At 46.1% G+C, this 20,747-nt stretch overlaps 1 protein-coding gene across 2 annotated transcripts in view; it reads right to left on the bottom strand.

Moving 5' to 3' along the window:
• LOC147889519 (ran guanine nucleotide release factor, putative (Mog1/PsbP/DUF1795-like photosystem II reaction center PsbP family protein)) overlaps positions 1–20,747 on the bottom strand; it is a 54,388-nt gene that overhangs the window by 11,362 nt on the left and 22,279 nt on the right. For both annotated transcript variants that reach the window (XM_087391658.1, XM_087391661.1), the window contains exon 6: positions 5,569–5,645. In XM_087391658.1, coding sequence (XP_087247784.1) covers positions 5,569–5,645 — 77 coding nt within the window. The remainder of the gene's footprint in view (positions 1–5,568; positions 5,646–20,747) is intronic.

Raw genomic sequence — 20,747 nt, 5'->3', positions numbered from 1 at the left:
GCTAGCCAGCTGCAGGATTACCTGAATATGGGCTATATCCGCCCAAGTAAATCACCTTGGGGTGCACCTGTCCTCTTAAGAAAGAAGAAAGATTCTTCCTGGAGAATGTGTATAGATTATAAACGATTAAATAAAGTGACAATCAAGAACCGCTATCCTTTACCTCGTTCCGATGATTTGATAGACCGTTTGGCCGGAGCGAAGTATTTCACTAAGATTAATTTGCGGACGGGTTATCATCAAATCCGTATCTATGCTAAACACATAGATAGGACCGCATTCCGGACTAGGTATGGTCATTACGAGTTCCTCGTATTACCTTTTGGTTTGACCAATGCTCCTGCTACTTTTCAGCAGATGATGAACGATTTGTTCCAGGGATTTCCTGGGCAAATTTGTTGTAGTGTTCTTAGATGACATCTTGGTATATAGTCGAACACTTGAGGATCACATAGGACACCTCCGGATTGTCTTAGTTATTCTAAGACAACATAAGCTCTATGCCAAGATGAGTAAATGTGACTTCTTTATGAAGGAGATCATTTACTTAGGACACAAGATTTCTTCTGAAGGTATTAGCATTGATCTGGATCGTATCCAGAAGGTTTTAGAATGGCCTATCCCTCAGAGTGTGAAACAACTTCGTTCTTTCCTAGGATTTACGGTATTTCTTCGGAAGTCTGTGCGTGATTATTCACATATCACGGCACCCCTGACAAACATATTGAAAGGTCGTGGACGCATGTCTACTCAGCTGATCCCTTGGAATGATGCAATGAACAAGGCTTTTGAAACCTTGAAGTTTTCTATCAAGGAAGCACCCGTTCTTGCATTGCCCAATCCTACCCGGCCTTATGTTTTAGAGGCCGATGCAAGTGATTATGCGATTGGGGCAGCTCTATTCCAAGAGGGCAGACCTGTAGCTTTCGAGAGTAAGAAGCTAGACGACACTCAATATCGTTGGCCCACACTCGAGAAGGAACTTTATGCTGTAGTGTATGCTCTTAAGGTTTGGAGACACTACTTGTATGGTTCAAAGTTCCTTGTATTGACTGATCATCAGTCAATTAAGTATGTGTGTGATGGATCAGAATTGAGGGGAAGGAAAGCTAGATGGGCAGAATTAATGCAGGATTTTGATTTTGAGATACGTTATCGTAAGGGTTCGTTGAATAGTGTGGCGGATGCCTTAAGTCGAGTTAAGTTTGTAAATGCTCTGTCATTTACGGAAATATCCTCAGACCTATTTCAATCCTTGAGAGGGCTATACGCAACTGATAGTCATTTCAGTTCTTATTCGCAGAGAGTCCAGGATGGAAGCTCCATGGTTGACCAGGACTCAGGGATTGTGCCACCTACGGTACAGGCGGCGGGAGGTCAGTGGATGATTAGGAACGGCTTGCTGTTCCGGAATGAAAAGGTTTGTGTGCCTGATGTTCTGGACCTTAAATCCAAGATTCTCTGAGAGTGTCATGATGCTCCTAGTGCTGGACATCCGGGTATACATAGGACTCTGTCTCTTGTGAAGCATACCTTTTATTGGCCTAAGATGCGTGCATTTATTGAGAACTATGTAGTAGGTTGCCGAGTTTGTTAGGTTACTAAGGCAGAACGCCTTAGAAGTGCGGGCTTATTACAGCCATTACAGATTCCAGGTAATAAATGGGAAAGTATTTCCATGGATTTTATTACTGGTTTGCCTCGAACGTGCAAGGGTCATGACTCCATTTGGGTCATAGTCGACCGTTTGACAAAAATGGCTAGATTCTTACCTACTAGAACAACTATTTCAGCTGTTCAGCTGGCTCACGAGTTTGTGGACCACTTGTTTAAGCTGTATGGTTTGCCATCTGACATAGTCAGTGACAGGGACTCAAAGTTTACAAGTAACTTTTGGACACTTGTATTTGAGAAGTTGGAAACTACTGTCAGTATGAGTTCCTCGGATCATGCACAATCCGATGGCAGTACAGAGAAGGTCAACCAGTTGGTTGAAGACATGCTTCGGGCATATGTATCTAAGAGACAGTCTTCATGGGAAGATTACCTACCTATGATTGAATTTGCTTACAACAGTGCAAAGCATTCTAGTACGGGTTACAGTCCTTTTATGCTTATGTACGGGTTTCAACCTAAGTCACCAGTTATGGTTGGATTAAAAGGGATTCAAAATGATTCTGTTAAGAACTTCTTGCTAGATATGCAGGAAATGTTGCAGTTTGCCAAGGAGTCTATTAGAAGTGCCCAAGATCGGGACAGATTTTATGCTAATAGACATCGTTCACCCAGAGAGTTCTCTGAAGGAACGATGGTATATTTGCGAATTCCTAAGGAATCCAAGACCCTAAGTACTGGTTTGGTTCCGAAATTATCCCCCAGATACTATGGTCCTTTCAAGGTCATTAAAAGAATTGGACCAGTTGCATATCGACTAGAATTGCCTCCTGATGTTAAAGTACATCCAGTCTTTCATGTCAGTAGACTGAAAGAAGTCTTGGGTGCAGATGATCAACTTGTTTCTCCTCATGAGATAATAGAAGTTACAGATTTGACTTTTATTCCTCACGAACCTGAGTGTATTCTTGAATTTCGTGAAAGACAGATTCGTAATCGTACTATCACGGAATACAAGATTAAGTGAAAGGATCGTGTTGAGGAGGATGCAACATGGGAGACATTACAAAACCTCCAAAGAACATTTTGGGTTTTTTAGCGAACTCAGGAGTGAGTTCTTAGAGGAGGGGGAGTATGTCATGTGCACGGATTGGTATCTGACGTGTAGGTACACAGAACTAGCTCAGGTTAGCCTGGGGAGGCTTAGAGCGAGGCAGGCTTGATTCTCGGGTTGAGTGGCAAGGGTACGAACTATTTATAGGTCTTCGCTATTTTTGGCGCTCGGGGCCCGAGTCTATAAAAGAGGCCCAAGGGGTTCAGTTCTCAGTCTGCAGTTGGGAGCAAGTCTCGTTCCCAGGTGCCACGTCTGTTCCTAGATTGAGTCGCGGACGCGCGCCTGCATCTTAGCGTAGCCCAAGGCCCAGTGGCAGATCCAGGGCTTCACAGTGCCACCTGGTGGTATGGGACACCAGGCTGGTTTGGATCTGATTGGGAGTTCGTGCCAGCAGCTCAGCTCGTGGCTCGGAGGAGACATCTTCTGATTCGGGATCACATCCCGTAGATGTCATGGTTGGGTGGTGAGCAGCCTGCTCAGATCTGACGTTGTGTGTGGTTTGTTTGCAGATCAAGGGTTTCAGGAGTGCTGGGACGTGTCATATATCTGTGCAATACACAGACCGATATTCAGTTTGCAGTATCTCAGGTGAGTAGGTATATGCACAACCCAAAGACCACATTGGCAGGCTGTAAAACACATCTTCCGTTACTTGCAAGGCACAAAAGTGCACGAGTGGTAATTGTTTCTTTTTGGGCAAAGCTTGCATTTCTTTGTTGAGCAAGAAGCAATCTACTCTGGCTACTTCCTCATGTGAAGCTGAGTACAGGACAGCTTTCATAGCGACAGTTGAGTGTGTTTGGCTGCGTCGTTTGCTTGCTGATCTTCATCTTTCATTGGAGTGTCCTTCTCCGATTCTCACTGATAGTCAAAGTGCTATAGTAGTGGCAAAGAATCCTGTGTTTCATGCTCGCATGAAGCACATTGAGGTTCACTATCACTATGTCAGAGAGAAGTTGCATGAAGGAGAGATTAGTACGATCTATGTGTCAACACATGACAATGTTGCAGACATCTTCACCAAAGCACTTCCACGCGAGAAGTTTGAGGCATTTCGCAGTGCGCTGAACTTATCTCCTTTTGGTGATTGATCATTTCCTTGTACATGACATTGGCACTATAGGGGGGTGTTAGAATTATTGATAAATTCTAGGCAATGACCAATGTAATGTCAATAAGTGGGTTAGGGGCACTTTTCCCTCATTTAGAGGTTTTTCCCCCTAACCACACTTAGTTCACTAACTACGGTTAGTGAAGGATAAGGTTTGTCACTCACAAGCCATATCCTTGATAAAGCATCCAACACTTCTGTACTGTATATCAAAGGCATAGCTTTGTACAAATCCATCTTTTCTGTTTTAGAGAAAGTTTACTGGGTAAGAAAGTATGTGTGTGGGGCGATCCCTTTTCATATTAAAATGGCTGAGAAAGTATGTGAGTATGTCGATCCATTTTCATCTTAAAAGGGCTGCAATAAGCATAGTAGCGGGTGTGCACATCACCTCCTCATCTTTTGATGCATGAATGTTGACGATGATGAGGTGATGTGCACACCCACTACTAGACCCACCCCAACGCATTCGTTACACCAACCACTCTGCCAACCGTGACGTAGGCAATGATACTAATGCAAGCCAATAGTCAAAGGCTCTTCTCACGAAGATATTGTCACATCAAGAAGCCTCTGTGCCATAGAAAAGATCAAGATAAGGCTGAACCTTATGTGACATTCCATATGGTGAGACAGACAATTGATGATCTAAATCGTAAAGACTAATGAATGTTCTAAGCTACAGTTTAGGCAGTGTGGACCATCTATGGAACATTCAAAATTTTGTGAATGGCAACAAGCACCTGTAGGGTACGTATATATGTCTAGACGAATCCGGAACATTCCCAAACTCATCCTCTAAAATCACAACACATGGTACAGTTTCAATCTCACGATAGTCACTCATAAGATTGAAAACCATAAACTCCATCACGCATAGCAGCGACTAGCTACTATGACATCCCCACTGACGTCATCAGTGCCCAACAATAAGTGTAGACCATATATGCTCCCACACATACTCGAACACCCATTTATACAAAGTTTTTCGTATTGAGTTTCTGTCAGCACTCCAGAGGTGAAGGGCAGACTCAGCCATGACAAAGGCTAGCACTAAGTTTTTATGACATCTGGATACAATGATGGGTACTGACAACCTAGTTAGGAAATGAGATTCTTGACCTACCCTTCTATCTCAGAATCCTTGATGTTTGACAAAGACAAGCATGCCATACTGTGGATCTAAGTGAATGGACAAATTGGAGAAAACCGTGACAAAGTAAAGTGTGAGCAAACAATAGAAAAGACTCCGTAAGAGTGTCTCGGGGATGTGAGAACCAATTAAGTGGGTAGAAGTGTTACATCACCTTTAATGTGGTGATACTAAACCTACTAGAGGTGTTATGCCCCAGGCCCAGGAAAGAAACCTAATCGCAGTACAATAAGGTGAGTCTAAGGCTAAGCGGCATCATTCATTCTGTAGAATCACCTACAAAATGCATAATGTAAAGGTATCATGGCTGCTGCCAATAAGTGACTGTTGTCAAAGAACAAACCTAATAAGCTAGCCTAGACATATAATAACGCAACATGAGCTAATCCAATGACCAAACCTGAATAAGCTTGTGGCCTACAACAATACAAGAAGCTCTCAGTATCACCTTTACCTCGTTAAAAAATTTCTCAGGTTGAAACCAGGACACAAGTGTCAAGAAGATTCATGCAAATGAACATACAGGTGTCCCCATTATTGAAGGAAACTGAGATATTTTGAAATGGTTGGAGTTACCTTATCATTAGAGGCTCATGCACAGTTATCAGAATGTCTGTATTGGCATTTCGTAACCGTACATTGGCAAGATACACCTACACACCAAGCAAATGCAACTCAAAGAAGCAGAGAGCTGGCACCCCACATTCAAAATATGGGTGGCATCATACACAAAAGCCTGCAGATAGTTTTGAAAACAACATGCATGCATGTACAAACTTCCCCACTTAGCATTATAACTTAACAAGAAAAGTTGCAGCCTTGACGTTACCCATAAACTTAGAGAGATTCCCATTTTGGACTTCATATAGTTATACACAAAACACTGCAAGCTGAATCATTTTAAAGTAATGTTTTTTAACTGGTTTAAATGCTAAAAACAAACTCAATCATGAATGAAGGTTACCATGTACAAGTAAATCTGCAATTTAACCCATCGTTGTAGAAGTATATGGCCAGGATATATCTAGTGTAACAATTGAGAAATCTTGAAAGCACAAGTATGAAACTAAAAGAACAGAAAGACAGAAAAATCTAAGAAGAGGGCGATGAGACAATGTAAAAAAGGCCCCAAGACCAGACTCGATTTTCAAAGAGAGCAAAGGCACGAATGCTCTCATCTATTGAATTCGTTCATTCAATCACCAATAAATTCTATGAGAGCTGCACATCAAGCAGAGGAACTAATTTCTCCCAATTCAATACTCATGCTTCTAGGGGTAGGTGTTGTGTTACCGCCTTCATGAGACTAGAGAGCCCCCCATACACAAACAAAGCACAACTCCTATTGATTGATATCACAATTGGTGCAAGTATCCACATTAGGTGATCCAATAGAGGCATTGACATCCTAAAACATTTGCGACATGCAGTATTGATGCAAATAGGCAATAAATCATGAGGAACCATAGTGCCCTCGTGTAGGAGGATAGCCATGGCCTTTGTGTCACATATGAGATGTAACAGACCTTTTCCATGGGTTATTCATTGGATCACTTTGTTAGAAATGAACCAACAGAGGGTACACAGAGCGGAAGACTGATAGTATTGCCCAGGAGCTCACACAGTGTGTGTGTGGGGTGTGGAATCACAAACTTCTTAGCTTAATGTGCATAGATGTGCAAGCCAGTAAATAGACAATGCTCAGAGACAAATATAGAAGCAACACTTTATATTTCCGTCCGTCCACAAAGTAGGACAAGATACAATACCAAAAGGTTCTCCTACTAGATGTCAAGCACTTCTAGATCTCTGAGCCCGTGTGCTCCACCTCGAGCAAATGTAGACTCTGTCTAGAGTGTTCTTCTCCACCTTACTGCCTGTGAATCAGCCTAGGTGGGCAGCACCTTGCTAGCTCAATCTGCAGCTCTCTGTAGGTCTTCTTCACCTCTTGGGAGTAGGTCCAAGAATGCCTTAACTGCTGCTCCTGTCTGCTGTAGGTTTGCTGGTCCAAAAGATTGATCACAACACCTCGCTGCCCTAGAAGACAGCCAAGGTCCAGCTGTTAGAAATGACCCAATAGAGGGTACACATAGCGGAAGACTTATAGTAATGCCCAGGAGCTCACACAGTGTGCGGTGTGGGTGTGGAATCACAGACTTCTTTACTTATGTGCATACAATATAGGTGTGCAGACTCATCAATAGACAATGAACCAACCAGATAGAGAAACCACCAAAATATATATTTCCGTCCACAACTATGGACACAATACAAAAGAGAGATCCAGATTCCCACCAATGATGTGGTCCTCTGATCTTACCACAAGGTCCTTCTCCTATCTGCTGGCTATCTCTAGACTCGAGTCTGCGTGTGTTGGGGTAAAGGCACATTGCCACCCTTTTATTAAAGATAAGACATCTATGACTGTCTTAAGACAGTCATAGGGTAAAAACCTAATCCTAATAAAACTAATGAGTTTGTGGTGTGGCTCATCACTTCACACCCGCACACTTGAGTCTTCTCTCTCTCTCTCACACTCTCTCCCTCTTGCTCTTCTTCCCCCTTCTGGCCCTTCAACTGGTATCAGAGCCACCTTTCCCCTCTACCCTTGCCTACCCACCCCCCTCGACCTCTACCTAGCCAGCAGGTGACAGCGCTGTACGGACGTACGTCGTCCGTACATCCGTACGGACGGGCATCGAGCAGCGACGGCATTGCATCGCGGGCGCGGGCTCGGGCGCGGGCACGGATCAAGGTGCGGGCGCGGGCGCGGGCATCGAGCAGGGCTCAGCTGATTATGCACTGTTAAGCACTTGTTGAGCAGCTGCAGCAGTCTGAAATTACTATTTTTTATGCCTATTTGAGCACGGTACAGTGCTTCAGAAGGTACAGTAACTGGGAGAATTTTCTGTTTTGCTGCAGATTTCCTGACAGTAAAAAACAGCACTATTGTGAGTGCTCCTGGCTCTTGATAGAGCAGGTTTTTTCTGAGAAATCAGAATTTTTTATTCAGTCTTTTTTACTTCCAGGGAATCAGATACTTTCCTTATCTGATATGGCATCAGGGGGAAGTGAATCTTCAATTCTGAACATAAAGAAACTGGAAGGAGCACACAATTATGCATTATCGGCAGAACAGTGCTTGAATGTACTTCTGTTAAAGAAGATTTCTAAGCCCATAAGGGTGAAGGGTGTCAAGCCATCTGACATGGCAGCTGATGACTGGGAAGAGCTTGATTTGTCCGCAAGGGCAGCTATCATGCTCACTATTTCTGACACTCTTGTGTTCAATGTTCAGGCTGAAAAGACCTCTTATGGTCTATGGCAAAGACTAGAAGAATTGTATGCCCAAAAGAGCTCAGCCAGTAAGGTTTATTGGTTGAAGAAGCTGGTTGATCTTCGCATGAAGGAAGGTACAGCTATGACCTCACACTTGAGTGAGTTCAATGCCATCTTTACACAGCTGATTGCACAGGGATTGAATCTTGATGAGGAGTTCAAGGCTACTTTCTTGCTGTGTACCCTCCCTGAGAGTTGGGACACTTTCAAGACCACCCTGTCAAATTCGAATGTCACTCTTATTTATGCTGATGTAGAGAGCTCTCTCCTTATGGAGGAGATGAGCAGGAAGAATAATGCGAGCAGCAAGTCTTCAAATGCCTTGCAGGTACAGGATAGAGGCAGGACTCAGCAGAAGGGGAGATCTGCTAGTAAGTCCAAATCCCGCAGTCAGTCCCGTGGCAAAAAGGATATTGAATGCTTTTATTGTGGCAAGAAGGGACATGTAAAGTCTAAGTGCTTCAAGTTCATACGGGATCAGAAAGCCAAGAAGGCTGAAACAAAGGATGCAGGCAATGGAAGCAAAGGCAAAGGCAAGGCCAAGGCAGATGACTTGGATGCAGTGAATGTTGCAGCAGAGGACAGTGACAGTGACATACATGATGTTTTATGCTCTTCTGCTGTAATAGCACATGCTTTGGTTATTGATGGCCATGACATGCACACCTGGCTCTTGGATTCAGGTGCTTCTTTTCATGTTACTCCTCATAGGGAGTGGTTTACTTCCTACACAGGTACTCATGGAGTTGTTCATCTTGGGAACAACTATGCATGTCAGATTGCAGGGATTGGCAGTATTCAGATAGTGTTCCCTGATGGACGCACGTTTATGCTTGATGGTGTTCGCCATGTGCTGCAAATCAAGAAAAATCTGATTAGCACTGGCTTATTGGATGACAGTGGTTACCACACCACATTTGGGGATTCCAAATGGGTGATTACTGATGGCCAGGCTGTAGTGGCTGAGGGTTTTAAGAGTGATACCTTGTACCCTCTTTATGTTTCCAGTGTGGGTAATCATGTTGTTGCCATAACCGAGCTGCCAAAGGTTTCATTGTGGCATAGCCGGTTGGGACACATGTCTGTTAAAGGAATGCAAGAACTGTCACGTTTGGGTTATCTGCCGTCTCTTTCTTTTTCAGATTTGCCTACTTGTGATCATTGTATATTTGGCAAGCATTCTGTGACTCCTCATAAGAGGAGAACTCCCCAGAATAGAGCACCACTTGATCTAGTGCACACTGATTTGTGTGAGATGCCACAGTTATCACTAGGGGGTGCAAAATATTTTATTACTTTCATTGATGATTCCACACGCAAAGTGTGGGTCTATTTCTTGAAGCATAAGGGCGATGCCTTAGATGCTTTCAAGAAGTTTGTCGCTCAGGTTGAGAATCGGACAGGTCGCAGGCTGAAATGCCTCAGATCCGATAATGGGGGTGAGTATGTGTCACATGCTTTTGTGCAGTTTTGCCAAGCTAAGGGCATCAAACAGGAACTCACAGCCCCTCATAATGCATCTCAAAATGGTGCAAGTGAGCGTATGAATCAAACTATTCAGGAGAAGGTTCGATGTATGTTGTCTTATGCTGCATTACCCCATGGCTTTTGGGCAGAAGCCGTGCAAACAGCAGTTCACATTATTAACAGGTCGCCAAACAAGGCTTTGGAGTTGAAAGTGCCAGAGGAGGTGTGGTCTGGCAAGCCACCTTCATATAAGCACTTACGTGTATTTGGCTGCGAGTGCTTTGCTCATGTACGCAAAGAACTGTGCACCAAACTGGATCCAAAGTCTATCAGATGCATCTTTATGGGTTATGGTGACGAAGGTGAAATGGGGTACAGGTTATGGGATCTCGTTAAACGGAAGATTATACGCAGCAATGATGTCATCTTTAAAGAGGATAGTGTACACAAGGAACCCGTGCAACCTGTGGAATACAGGAGGGTTATCTATGATGATGTTGGACAGCAAAGAATGCCCATTTATATGCAGCAGCAGGCTGCTGCAGATAACCCTGTTCAAGAGGGTATACAGGCTGAAAATCAGCCAGATAATTTTGCCAATGATGCACCACTGGATATGCCAGCAGATGGGGCTGTAGAACAACCAGATATGGTGGTACAGCCACCCGTCATGCATGACGAACAGGCTGGACAGCAGCCTAATCCGGAACATTTTGTTAGGAGGAGCACCCGTGTACAACGGCCTCCTGCCAGGTTTGTTCCAGGAGCCAATAATGTGGCTGATTTTATCATGCTGACAGATTGTGGTGAGCCTTCTAGCTTCAAGGAAGCTATGGGAAGAACAGAGAAAAAGAAGTGGGAGAAAGCCATGCAGTCAGAAATGGACTCCCTACTTCAAAATGATACATGGGACTTGGTACAGCTACCTGCAGGCAGAAAGGTTTTGCCATGCAAGTGGGTTTACAAAGTCAAAGTGGATTCAAATGCTTTACCGAGGTATAAGGCCAGATTGGTTGCCAAGGGATTTAAGCAGGAGAAGGGCATTGACTTTGATGAGATCTTTTCCCCTGTAGTCAAGATGACTACTTTGAGAGCAGTGTTAGCTCTTGTTGCTCATGACGACATGGATTTATGTCAGATGGATGTGAAGACAGCCTTTCTTCACGGAGATCTCCATGATGAGATCTATATGAGTCAGCCAGAGGGATATGCTGTTAAAGGTAAAGAGCAGCTTGTGTGTAAGCTCAAGAGGAGCTTGTATGGACTCAAGCAGGCGCCAAGAGAATGGTACAAGAAGTTTGATGCCTTCATGCAGTCCCAAGGGTATCATAGGTGTGAGACCGATCATTGCTTGTACACCAAATGGGCAAAGGATGGCAGTTTGATGCTACTCATTCTATATGTGGATGACATGCTTATTGCCAGTAAATCTCAGCATGAGATTAGTGCTTTGAAGAAACAACTGCATAAGTCTTTTGACATGAAAGACTTGGGTGATGCAAATCATATTCTTGGCATGCGGATTACTCGTGACAGGTCCAAGGGACTTTTGTTTCTGTCACAAAAGGAGTACATTGACAAAGTACTGCAGAGGTTTAAAATGGAGGGGGGGAAGTCTATTCGTACCCCGTTGCCTCAACATTTAAAACTCAGCAGTAAGGACAGCCCCAGATCAGATGATGATAAGGCTGAAATGGCCAAGGTTCCGTATGCATCTCCAGTTGGATCTTTGATGTATGCCATGGTTGTACTCGTCCGGATATTGCTTTTGCGGTGGGAGTCATCAGCAGGTATATGGCAAATCCAGGCAAGCGGCACTGGGAAGCAGTGAAAGGTGTCTTGAGGTATCTCAAGGGTACCAAAGACTTGTGCATATGCTATGGTAGGCAGGATGCATTGGTGCATGGTTTTACAGATCCTGTCTGCTGCTGGTTCTGCTGAACTGTTGGATGTGAAATGAGGCCTAGGGCCTCTCCTTTTATAGGCCCCAAGGGCTGCTCCAAAAAACCGACCAGCAGCATCATTCTGGCCGACCCAAACAGGCCGACCAGTCTGCTGGAAAACCGCCCTTAAAGGGCTCTCATTACAAGGGCCCTTGGCCCACAACACTAGGGCTTTGGCCCTCCTTTCAAGGTGGCAGATGCCCTACTATATATTCAGGGTCCAGCCCCCCCAAACCTACTGCAAACAGTGCGCCTCCATGTCCTAGATCCATCGCAATCTGTCCCAGACTATCTTGCCTCTGCTCCAGGCTTGTTCCAGCTCTAGGGCTCTTGCCTGAGCTCCGTACGTGTCCCTGAAACCAGCCGTACAGCAGGCGTCTGTAATCCGTACAGATCTGCCATGCTTCCGCACTATCCTGGCCCTCTGACCTGCCCATAACAGCTCTAGATGTGCTGCCCATATGACAGCCATGATGCTGTCTATGTGGCAGCCCCTTTCTCTCTTTTTCTGTTGGGTACTGCCCTAGGTCTCCCTCCCCCATGCTCTCCTCATATGGGGGCTTACAGATGGGGAGGTGACCTTTCCAACACCCCCTCTCACTGACACATCTCGGCCCAATGCCAACACGTCGATGACGATGCTCCAGTAACTCCCTGGTCGTAGTCTTCTGGAACTCTTTGATGTCGGAATCTTTTCATGGCTTTTCATCAAGTGGCTCCTGCTCCACCATGTCCAGTTCCGCTTCCGCACACCATCCTGGTACACAGGTCCATCTTTGGTAGCACCTCCTGGCACCACCTACTTCAGTCACGTTCCCGCCTCTGAACTCGAGCAATCCAGCCGTCACGATCTTCCAATCATCCCCCTCATAATGAGTGAACAACCTGGAGTCTTCCAGGCACCATGCTTTGAGGGTATGTTTCAACCCGTCCTTCCTTTGGCAAGGTCTGCAACCAATGAATATTTCCAAATAACCTGGACCATGAACTCTTGCTGAGTTCTCAAGCAGGTACTCTTCTGGCTTCAGTACTCTTTGTCCATCACCTTCTAGCAATCTGCGTCCAAGATTTGAAGAAGCACCAATACTTCCCCTTCTGCCTTCGAAGAAGGCCAATTCCTTCCAATCTCTTATCACCTGAGACAAATGAAGAGCAGAGTCTCTCCACAGCATGCTATAAAGGCTGAAATGCAGAATATCAAATACATACCAGACTGTTGTACTGCCTGAATGTTCGCTCTGAAAGCAAACCCTGTACCTCAATGAGGCACCCGCCAAGATCCTGTGTAATCCTGTACTGTCCCCTTTTGAAATCTAGCATCCATCTGACCATGAGACCCCAGGGCCTTCCATGGAATCCACCCTCGTGTCAGTGTCAACAGCCACACACCTGGAAGGTACCAAGCGCTCCATGCTGTCCTTCACCTTCACAAAGGCATCTGACTCCTCGTCGACCCACATCTCTATGTCAGAGATCCTTACTGTGATTTCTGGATCAACATATCTGACCTCGGTAACACTCGGTGATGTCACCAGAAACAACTCTTCGATTACCACATTTGCTTTGGTCTTTCCCTCTGAATCTGAGTCAGACTCCTTTTTGTTTTTCAGATCCGCCTTTTTCTTTCTGCAGTCCTTTGCAAAATGTCCGGGCGTATCACAATAGAAACACTTCTTGTGCTTTCTCTTCGAAGTCCCCTCGTCGTCAGAGTCATCTTTATCGGACTTGCCACCGTTAGGCTTGCCCTTTCCTTTGCCAGCATTGCCTTGTCGTCTTTGTCCTCGTTGTAAAGCTTCTCCCGAGCTTCCTCCTATAGCAGTAATGGACACAACTCCTCAAACGTCAGAGGTTTGGTCCTCTTTCCTGCTGTCACAGCCGTAACAAAGCTCTTGAAACTCCAAGGCAATCTCCTCAGTATCATCAAGGCCAGATAGCATGAGTCTGTCTTCTGACCAATTGCTGCCAGCTGATCCCGCACCACCTTGACCTTCGTCAAATGGCTATGTATCGTATCTCCTTCTTCCATATCAAGATTGTAGAGTTGATGCTGAAGAAGCACGATCCGGGAGGTATTGTATGTCTCGTACAGATCCTTAAGGGTGGCCCACGCCTCTACTGACGTCTCGGCCAGCTGGATATGCGGAAGAACGGAGTCCGCCGTAGTCCCTATGATTATTGCCAGGGCATGGGCATCTCTTTCTTCCCAAGCTTCAAGCTCTTCTTTGTCTACTGCCATGAGTACCTCCCCTTTCCTGTCCACCATGTCCTCCGGCTTCGACTCCTCTCCCGTGGTCAGCTTCCACAACTTCCGAGCCACTAAATGACTCCGGATCTTCACTTTCCAGATCGGGTAATTAGTCCTGTCCAGTTTCCTAGACTCTCCAAAGTTAGGGATAGTAAAAGAGAGAAAACTGGGGGAGGAGGAAGGGAAAGCAGGGGCTGAAGAGGCTGTAGAGGTCGACATCTCTGCTGTATATACCACACAGCAAAGTCAACCAAACTCAATTTCAGTAAACCAGAACTCTGAACGCACCTGACTGAACCTGAGTCACCCTCCTTCTAACAAGGGCACAATCCTCCAGTCGTGGAAGTCGATTCCCTAGAGCTTCTGAATCAGGGTCGTCCTTCAGCAAGGTCCCTACCTTCAGGCTCCCACACCTGTGAGCCTCCTACTTGGGCTCTGATACCATGTTAGAAATGACCCAATAGAGGGTACACACGGCGGAATACTTATAGTAATGCCCAGGAGCTCACACAGTGTGCGGTGTGGGTGTGGAATCACAGACTTCTTTACTTATGTGCATACAATAGGTGTGCAGACTCATCAATAGACAATGAACCAACCAGATAGAGAAACCACCAAAATATATATTTCCGTCCACAACTATGGACACAATACAAAAGAGAGATCTAGAGTCCCACCAATGATGTGGTCCTCTGATCTTACCACAAGGTCCTTCTCCTATCTGCTGGCTATCTCTAGACTCGAGTCCGCCTGCTCCACCTCGAGCTTCTGTAGACTTTCCGTCCAGATCACAACACCTTGCTGCCCTGAGAGACAGCCAAGGTTCAGCCCTTGAGAGCTCAGTCTGCAGCACACCTTCTACTCTCCTTCACCTCCAAGATGAGGCCCAAGAAAATGCCTTCTAGCTGCTCCTGTCTGCTGCTGGTTCTGCTGAACTGTTGGATGTGAAATGAGGCCCAGGGCCTCTCCTTTTATAGGCCCCAAGGGCTGCTCCAAAAAACCGACCAGCAGCATCATTCTGGCCGACCCAAACAGGCCGACCAGTCTGCTGGAAAACCGCCCTTAAAGGGCTCTCATTACAAGGGCCCTTGGCCCACAACACTAGGGCTTTGGCCCTCCTTTCAAGGGCAGATGCCCTACTATATATTCAGGGTCTAGCCCCCCCAAACCTACTGCAAACAGTGCGCCTCCATGTCCTAGATCCATCGCAATCTGTCCCAGACTATCTTGCCTCTGCTCCAGGCTTGTTCCAGCTCTAGGGCTCCTGCCTGAGCTCCGTACGTGTCCCTGAAACCAGCCGTACAGCAGGCGTCTGTAATCCGTACAGATCTGCCATGCTTCCGCACTATCCTGGCCCTCTGACCTGCCCATAACAGCTCTAGATGTGCTGCCCATATGACAGCCATGATGCTGTCTATGTGGCAGCCCCTTTCTCTCTTTTTCTGTTGGGTACTGCCCTAGGTCTCCCTCCCCCATGCTCTCCTCATATGGGGGCTTACAGATGGGGAGGTGACCTTTCCAACACCAGCCTCTAGGGAACTAAGTCTGCAGCACACCTTCCACTCTCCTTCACCCCCAATGTGAGGCCCAAGGGAGTGGCTTCTGGCTGCTCCTGTCTGCTCCTGCTCTTACTGGATAGTTGGATAAGTGAATGAGGCATAATGGCCTCCTTTTATAGGCCCAAAGGGCCCTGAGAAATGGCCGACCCAGCAGGGGGATAAACCGACCCCTCTGGCCGACTTGGTTGGCTGGCCCAACCCTAACCAGGCGACCTGCTGGTCAGCCTGGTTGGCTGGCTCAACCAGAGCCCTATATAAGGGCCCTAGTCAGGCTCTTTTGGGCTGCTGCTGCTGGAGACCTTATTGCAGGCTGTACACCTGCCCACAGACCCCCGCCATGCTGCACCATGCTGCAGCTCTTTGCTGGCACCATGTCCTGCTTGTACACCTTCTGTACACTGCCCTGCAGCAGCCCATACTGATCCGTACAGTGGCTGACGTCATCGCGCCTCTGTTCCAAGCTCTTCCAGTTGTTTGATCCCATGCCACTGTTCTGTACAAACAGTTCCAAAGCTCCGTACTGTTGTAAGTCCCTTTGTGGCAGATCCATGTAGATCCAGGCTTCCAAAAGCCCCTCCAACCTTCCAGGTATGTTCTGAGGTGTGCTACCCATATGGCAGCCCATGTGCTGTCCATGTGGCAGCCCCTCCTCTCCTTTTCTTTTGGGCACATGCCCTAGGTCTCCCTCCCCCATGCTCTCCTCATATGGGGGCTTACACATGGGGAGGTGACCTTTCCAACACACTTATTTCTTAGTTATTATTCTTATATATGTATACATGCTACTAAGTACATGTGTGAGTTTTGTGTGAGTTCATGTTTCATACCTTCACATATCGTCTTCTTATCATCAACAAAGCCAATGCATTGGTAATAATCGCTTTCCATGGTTTTCACCATGACAATACACAATCTAGCTATGGTAGTGGCACCTTTCACAAGGGTAGCCAATAGCTGATAATTTGTACAGTGCTCAGCAAATCACTGTAGGCCGTAGGACATTGGAAGCTAGTGCATAGGGTGGATTCTACAAAGATTATATTTCAGCCCGTAGGACTGGTACGGTTTACCAGATCATCCTCCCATTGATCTTAGATTATCATCATGCCACACGAGAACGAGATGATTCACACATTCACAAGAACTACTAGGGTTTAACACCTTCATACTAAACCTTGGGAGTGAGCTTTGTTGTGTTAGGAAATCATGCTTACTATAACAAGTTTAGAATGAGATTGGTTAATTTATCTTGTGAGGCAAGCATAATCTCCAAAACCACATATCTCTCGAGTGTCTTCACATTGTAATTACTTGAATCACTCAAATGCACACCAGATAGGCACCTCAAGGCCAAACCATTGGTTTCTATTTGGGTTGATTCCGAGTGGTCTAGCATGAGTTATGGGCTAGCAAGCTTAGGCCTGAATAAATAAGAAAACATGGGTAGAAATAGAAAGGAGGAGCAAGAAAAGCTAGAAAAAGTAGTTATATTTTTCATTTCCTATTTATTTTACCCTATTTAAATTAGAATATTTATTGGTTTACTATTTTCTAGCTTTTCTTGCTCCTCCTTTCTATTTCTACCCATGTTTTCTTATTTTTGTATTTTATTCAGAGAAAAAAATCTCCAACCAAAACATATTATCACACAAAGAAAAAGGGACCCAAAGGCAAAGTTACTAGCACGTACCTTGTCAAGTTCAAGATCTATTCGGCAAACGATGAGTAAATGAGGGGTTCTTTTCAAAGTATCCTCAAGTTTTACAATTGTATCAAGAAGCTTTCAATTCAAGGCAACTGATTAGAGGCCAAGGGGATGTCACAAATTGGTGCTTCTCACAAGAAATAAAGAGGAATCTTTATTAGATTGACTTCGGTAAAAAAAGTTGACTTTGGTTAACTAGAATAAGTATTATTTATTTTGCTTGTATTGGGAAAAGAGAACTGTGGGGACACCCACAAGAGACTAGGATTAGTCCAAGAACTTGAATGCATGCATTTGACTAGCCTCTAAGGGGTTAAAGTGTTGGATAATGCTCATTGAATCTGTAGGACCAAGAAGAGTGCAAAAAGGCCCAAAATTCAAAGGGCAACCGCCAAAAAGCAAGTCCCACAAGAGCAAAAGCCCAAGAATCAATGGCGCCCCACTTTATGGTGGGACCATGAGGATCAGAAGCCAATAAAAGGTGCCCAACTTGGAAGAAACCACTTTCTCTATGGAGAAAAGCAGTAAAAGACAGCTTTTTGTAAAAAGTAGGCTAGAAAAGCAGGTCCAACTTTTGGAAAAGAACAAGGTAGGCCTAGAAGTTGTCTTGAGAATTATATTCAGCCTAATGCTCTCTCTGTGAGCAGATTGTACAAAATTCTATGCAATAAACTTTTAAGTCCTTTGGGGAGGCCCAGCCCTTATTTCCAGGCCCTAGAACTATGTCTTCTAAATCGTGTTCCATCTTCATCATTGAGTTATACTGCCACAGCTGTGAATTAACTAGAAGAGCTGCTAATTGTTTGCTGCATCGAGCTGGGGTCCGGTTAAGGTTGCAGAAACCTGATGCGGGATCTGCAAGAGACCCACCGAGGGGTTGCGACTGTAAAACAGGCCTCATAGAGGCTGTCCGGATCTGCATGAGACCCTAGTAAGCAGTCGCGATTGGATGGCAGGCCCTCGCAGAAGCAGTAGATCGGCTAGGGATGCCTTGGCAGGGTGGTGCAGCAAGCAGGCTCAGCCCTAGAGGGCCTCACAAGTTGCACTCACGATAGCCAATCTCTCTGCAGTGCTCTCCACCACCCACCCCCCACACACACACAGTCACGGGCATCCACAGCCCGTGGCCATGCTGACTGCCATGCAGACAACGCAGAGTACACACAGGCAGCGCAGGAGCTACCACGTGGCAACGCTGACATTAGCGCTTGCCACGTGGCCAATCGGCTGCCATGTCAGCAAGCGGCTCGGCAACAGCAGCAGGTCAGTGAGAGAGCAGCCTACTAGTCAGTCAGTTTGAGGCCCAAGGGGGGCCTTAAAAAGAAGCCCCCTTCGCCTTCACTTCTCATCCCCACCTCAGGCCTTCCAAGCCTTCAGTGCAGTAGTAGAGAGACTCCCCCGCAGCAGCAGACCAGCAGCGTGCCTCAACCTCTACAGGGATCTAGTGAGGATTCACCTCCTCTAAGTAGTCTATTCTTTCCAGTTTTCCGGTTGAGGGTTTCAGCCCCTCCATACGGTTGTATTCAGCCCTTTGGGCATTCACACATTTCAGTTACATTCTCTCCCTCTGATTCCCTCACTCACATCCACAGCATCACATTGTGTATTGAGTGCATCATCTTGCAGTTTGCAGTTAATGAGCAGGAGAGAGAGTGAGGATACTCTATCTCCCGCTACACACACACATGTATGTATAGATGTTTGTGTGTGCATGCGTGCGTGCGTGCATGTGAGCGTGTGTCTTGGCTGCCAGGCTCATAGCATCATCGTCTTGCCCCATCTTATTCCCATCCCAAGGAGACGGTTCTGCATCTGCTTTGGACCTTCCCAGCTACCAGATATTTTCTTCCTCGATTAGGGTTGTACCTACATACTCGCTTTCTTGTTATTTCTTTTGGCAGGCATTTCTGGTTGTTTGGGAGATATGCTTCTACACTAGACTATGATTACGTTTTCGCACGGTGTCATTATTGGGCTTTATGGTCGTTATGTCATGCCCATAACTCTCGCCTGTATGGGTTTGCCTCTATGGATCTTTATAGTTTTATCAGATCCTCCCTGCATCGTTCCCTTCAGGATGCATATATTCAGGGATTTTAACTGCTTTTGGTTGTCAGTAGAAGTTGCTTCTTTTTGGAGCAACTTTAAATGTACATTTTCTTTTAATGCATACTTTTGTTTACAAAAAAAAGAGTGTCGGGCCTTGAATCTTATGATTTTTTGCTCTTACTACACCAAAGGCTTCAGGCTTGTTCTGACAAGCAATTCTGGCTGTTTGGTTTTCATCCGGTAAGGGAGGGATATGATCTTCTTTTTTAGTGGGTTCGTTATTGGGCACTATGGACTCTATGGAACGACCGTAACCATCAAGTCTTTGATGATCCCTCCCTGGCTAATTATCAATTCTTCTAGGCATCTCTAAGACAATCATTTTACATTTGTCTACATGCGCAGGATCTAGACTATCATGTCTTCTTGTCAAATGATGATATCTTCTCATGCTTGTAAGTGGCTGTCCCTTTCCATGAGACTGATCTTTGTAATATAGTGACAAATGGATTTGCCCAAAAAAAAGGAAAGAGTAGGGGGGGGGGGGCGCGTGTTGGAAAGGTCACTTCCCCATCTGTAAGCCCCCAAATGAGGAGAGCGTGGGGGAGGGAGACCTAGGGCAGGATGTGCCCAAGAGAGAAGAAAGAGAGGGGGCTGCCACATGGGCAGCACCTCACAGAGACAAGCATGGCTGCAAAGGACAGAACCTGTGGAAGGAGCAGAAGGCAGGGACAGCAAGCCCTAGATCTGACCTGGCAGGGTGCAATGACATCAGCAGCAGTACGGTTCAGAACGGCACTGCACACGTGGCTGGAGAAGAGCCTGGCAGAGGGCAGAACCAGCAGAAGCAGGGTGAACAGGCGCTGACATGGCTGGGGCCTGGTGGAGCAGCAAATGGGGCTGCCAGTGGGCAGTGGTGTGCCTTATTTAGGCTGGGCCCCTGCCTAGATTGGAGGGCCAAAAGCCCTAGAAGTGTGGGCCAAAGGGCCCTAGTTTTGGAGCCCTTAAAGGGCTGGTTTTGGGGCAGACTGGTCGGGCCAAACAGGCCTCAGGCCTCATTTCACATCCAGCAGTGCAGCTTCCAACAGAGCAGAAAGGAGCAGCAGAGCACAACCCTTGAAGCCTACATCCAGAAGCTGAAGGAGTACCAGTGTTGCTGCAGACATAGCTCAAGTGTGAGGCTGAGACCTTGGCTGTCTTCTAGGGCAGCAAGGAGCTGAGGTCAAAGGACGGAGAGTCCACATAAGTGAAGCGTAAACACGTGGGGGAGAGAAAGACTAACCACAAGAGTGGTGGGTGTGAATTCAGAAGCAAGGGCACACCACAACCCTCAAGAGTATATTAGGATAGGCATTAAGGTGGAACCGGTTCAGAGTGAACCGTGTTCACACTGTAACCTGTAATAAAAAGTGTATATGAGGTGGCACAGGGCCTTAACCCCAACAACC

The sequence above is a fragment of the Dipteris shenzhenensis genome, chromosome 20 (genome assembly GCF_047967505.1).
Source record: "Dipteris shenzhenensis isolate YYH24624 ecotype China chromosome 20, Dip_SZ_1.0, whole genome shotgun sequence".
NCBI lineage: Eukaryota > Viridiplantae > Streptophyta > Polypodiopsida > Gleicheniales > Dipteridaceae > Dipteris > Dipteris shenzhenensis.
Note: the sequence above shows the minus strand (reverse complement) of the source record. Positions and strands in the feature narration are given on the sequence as shown.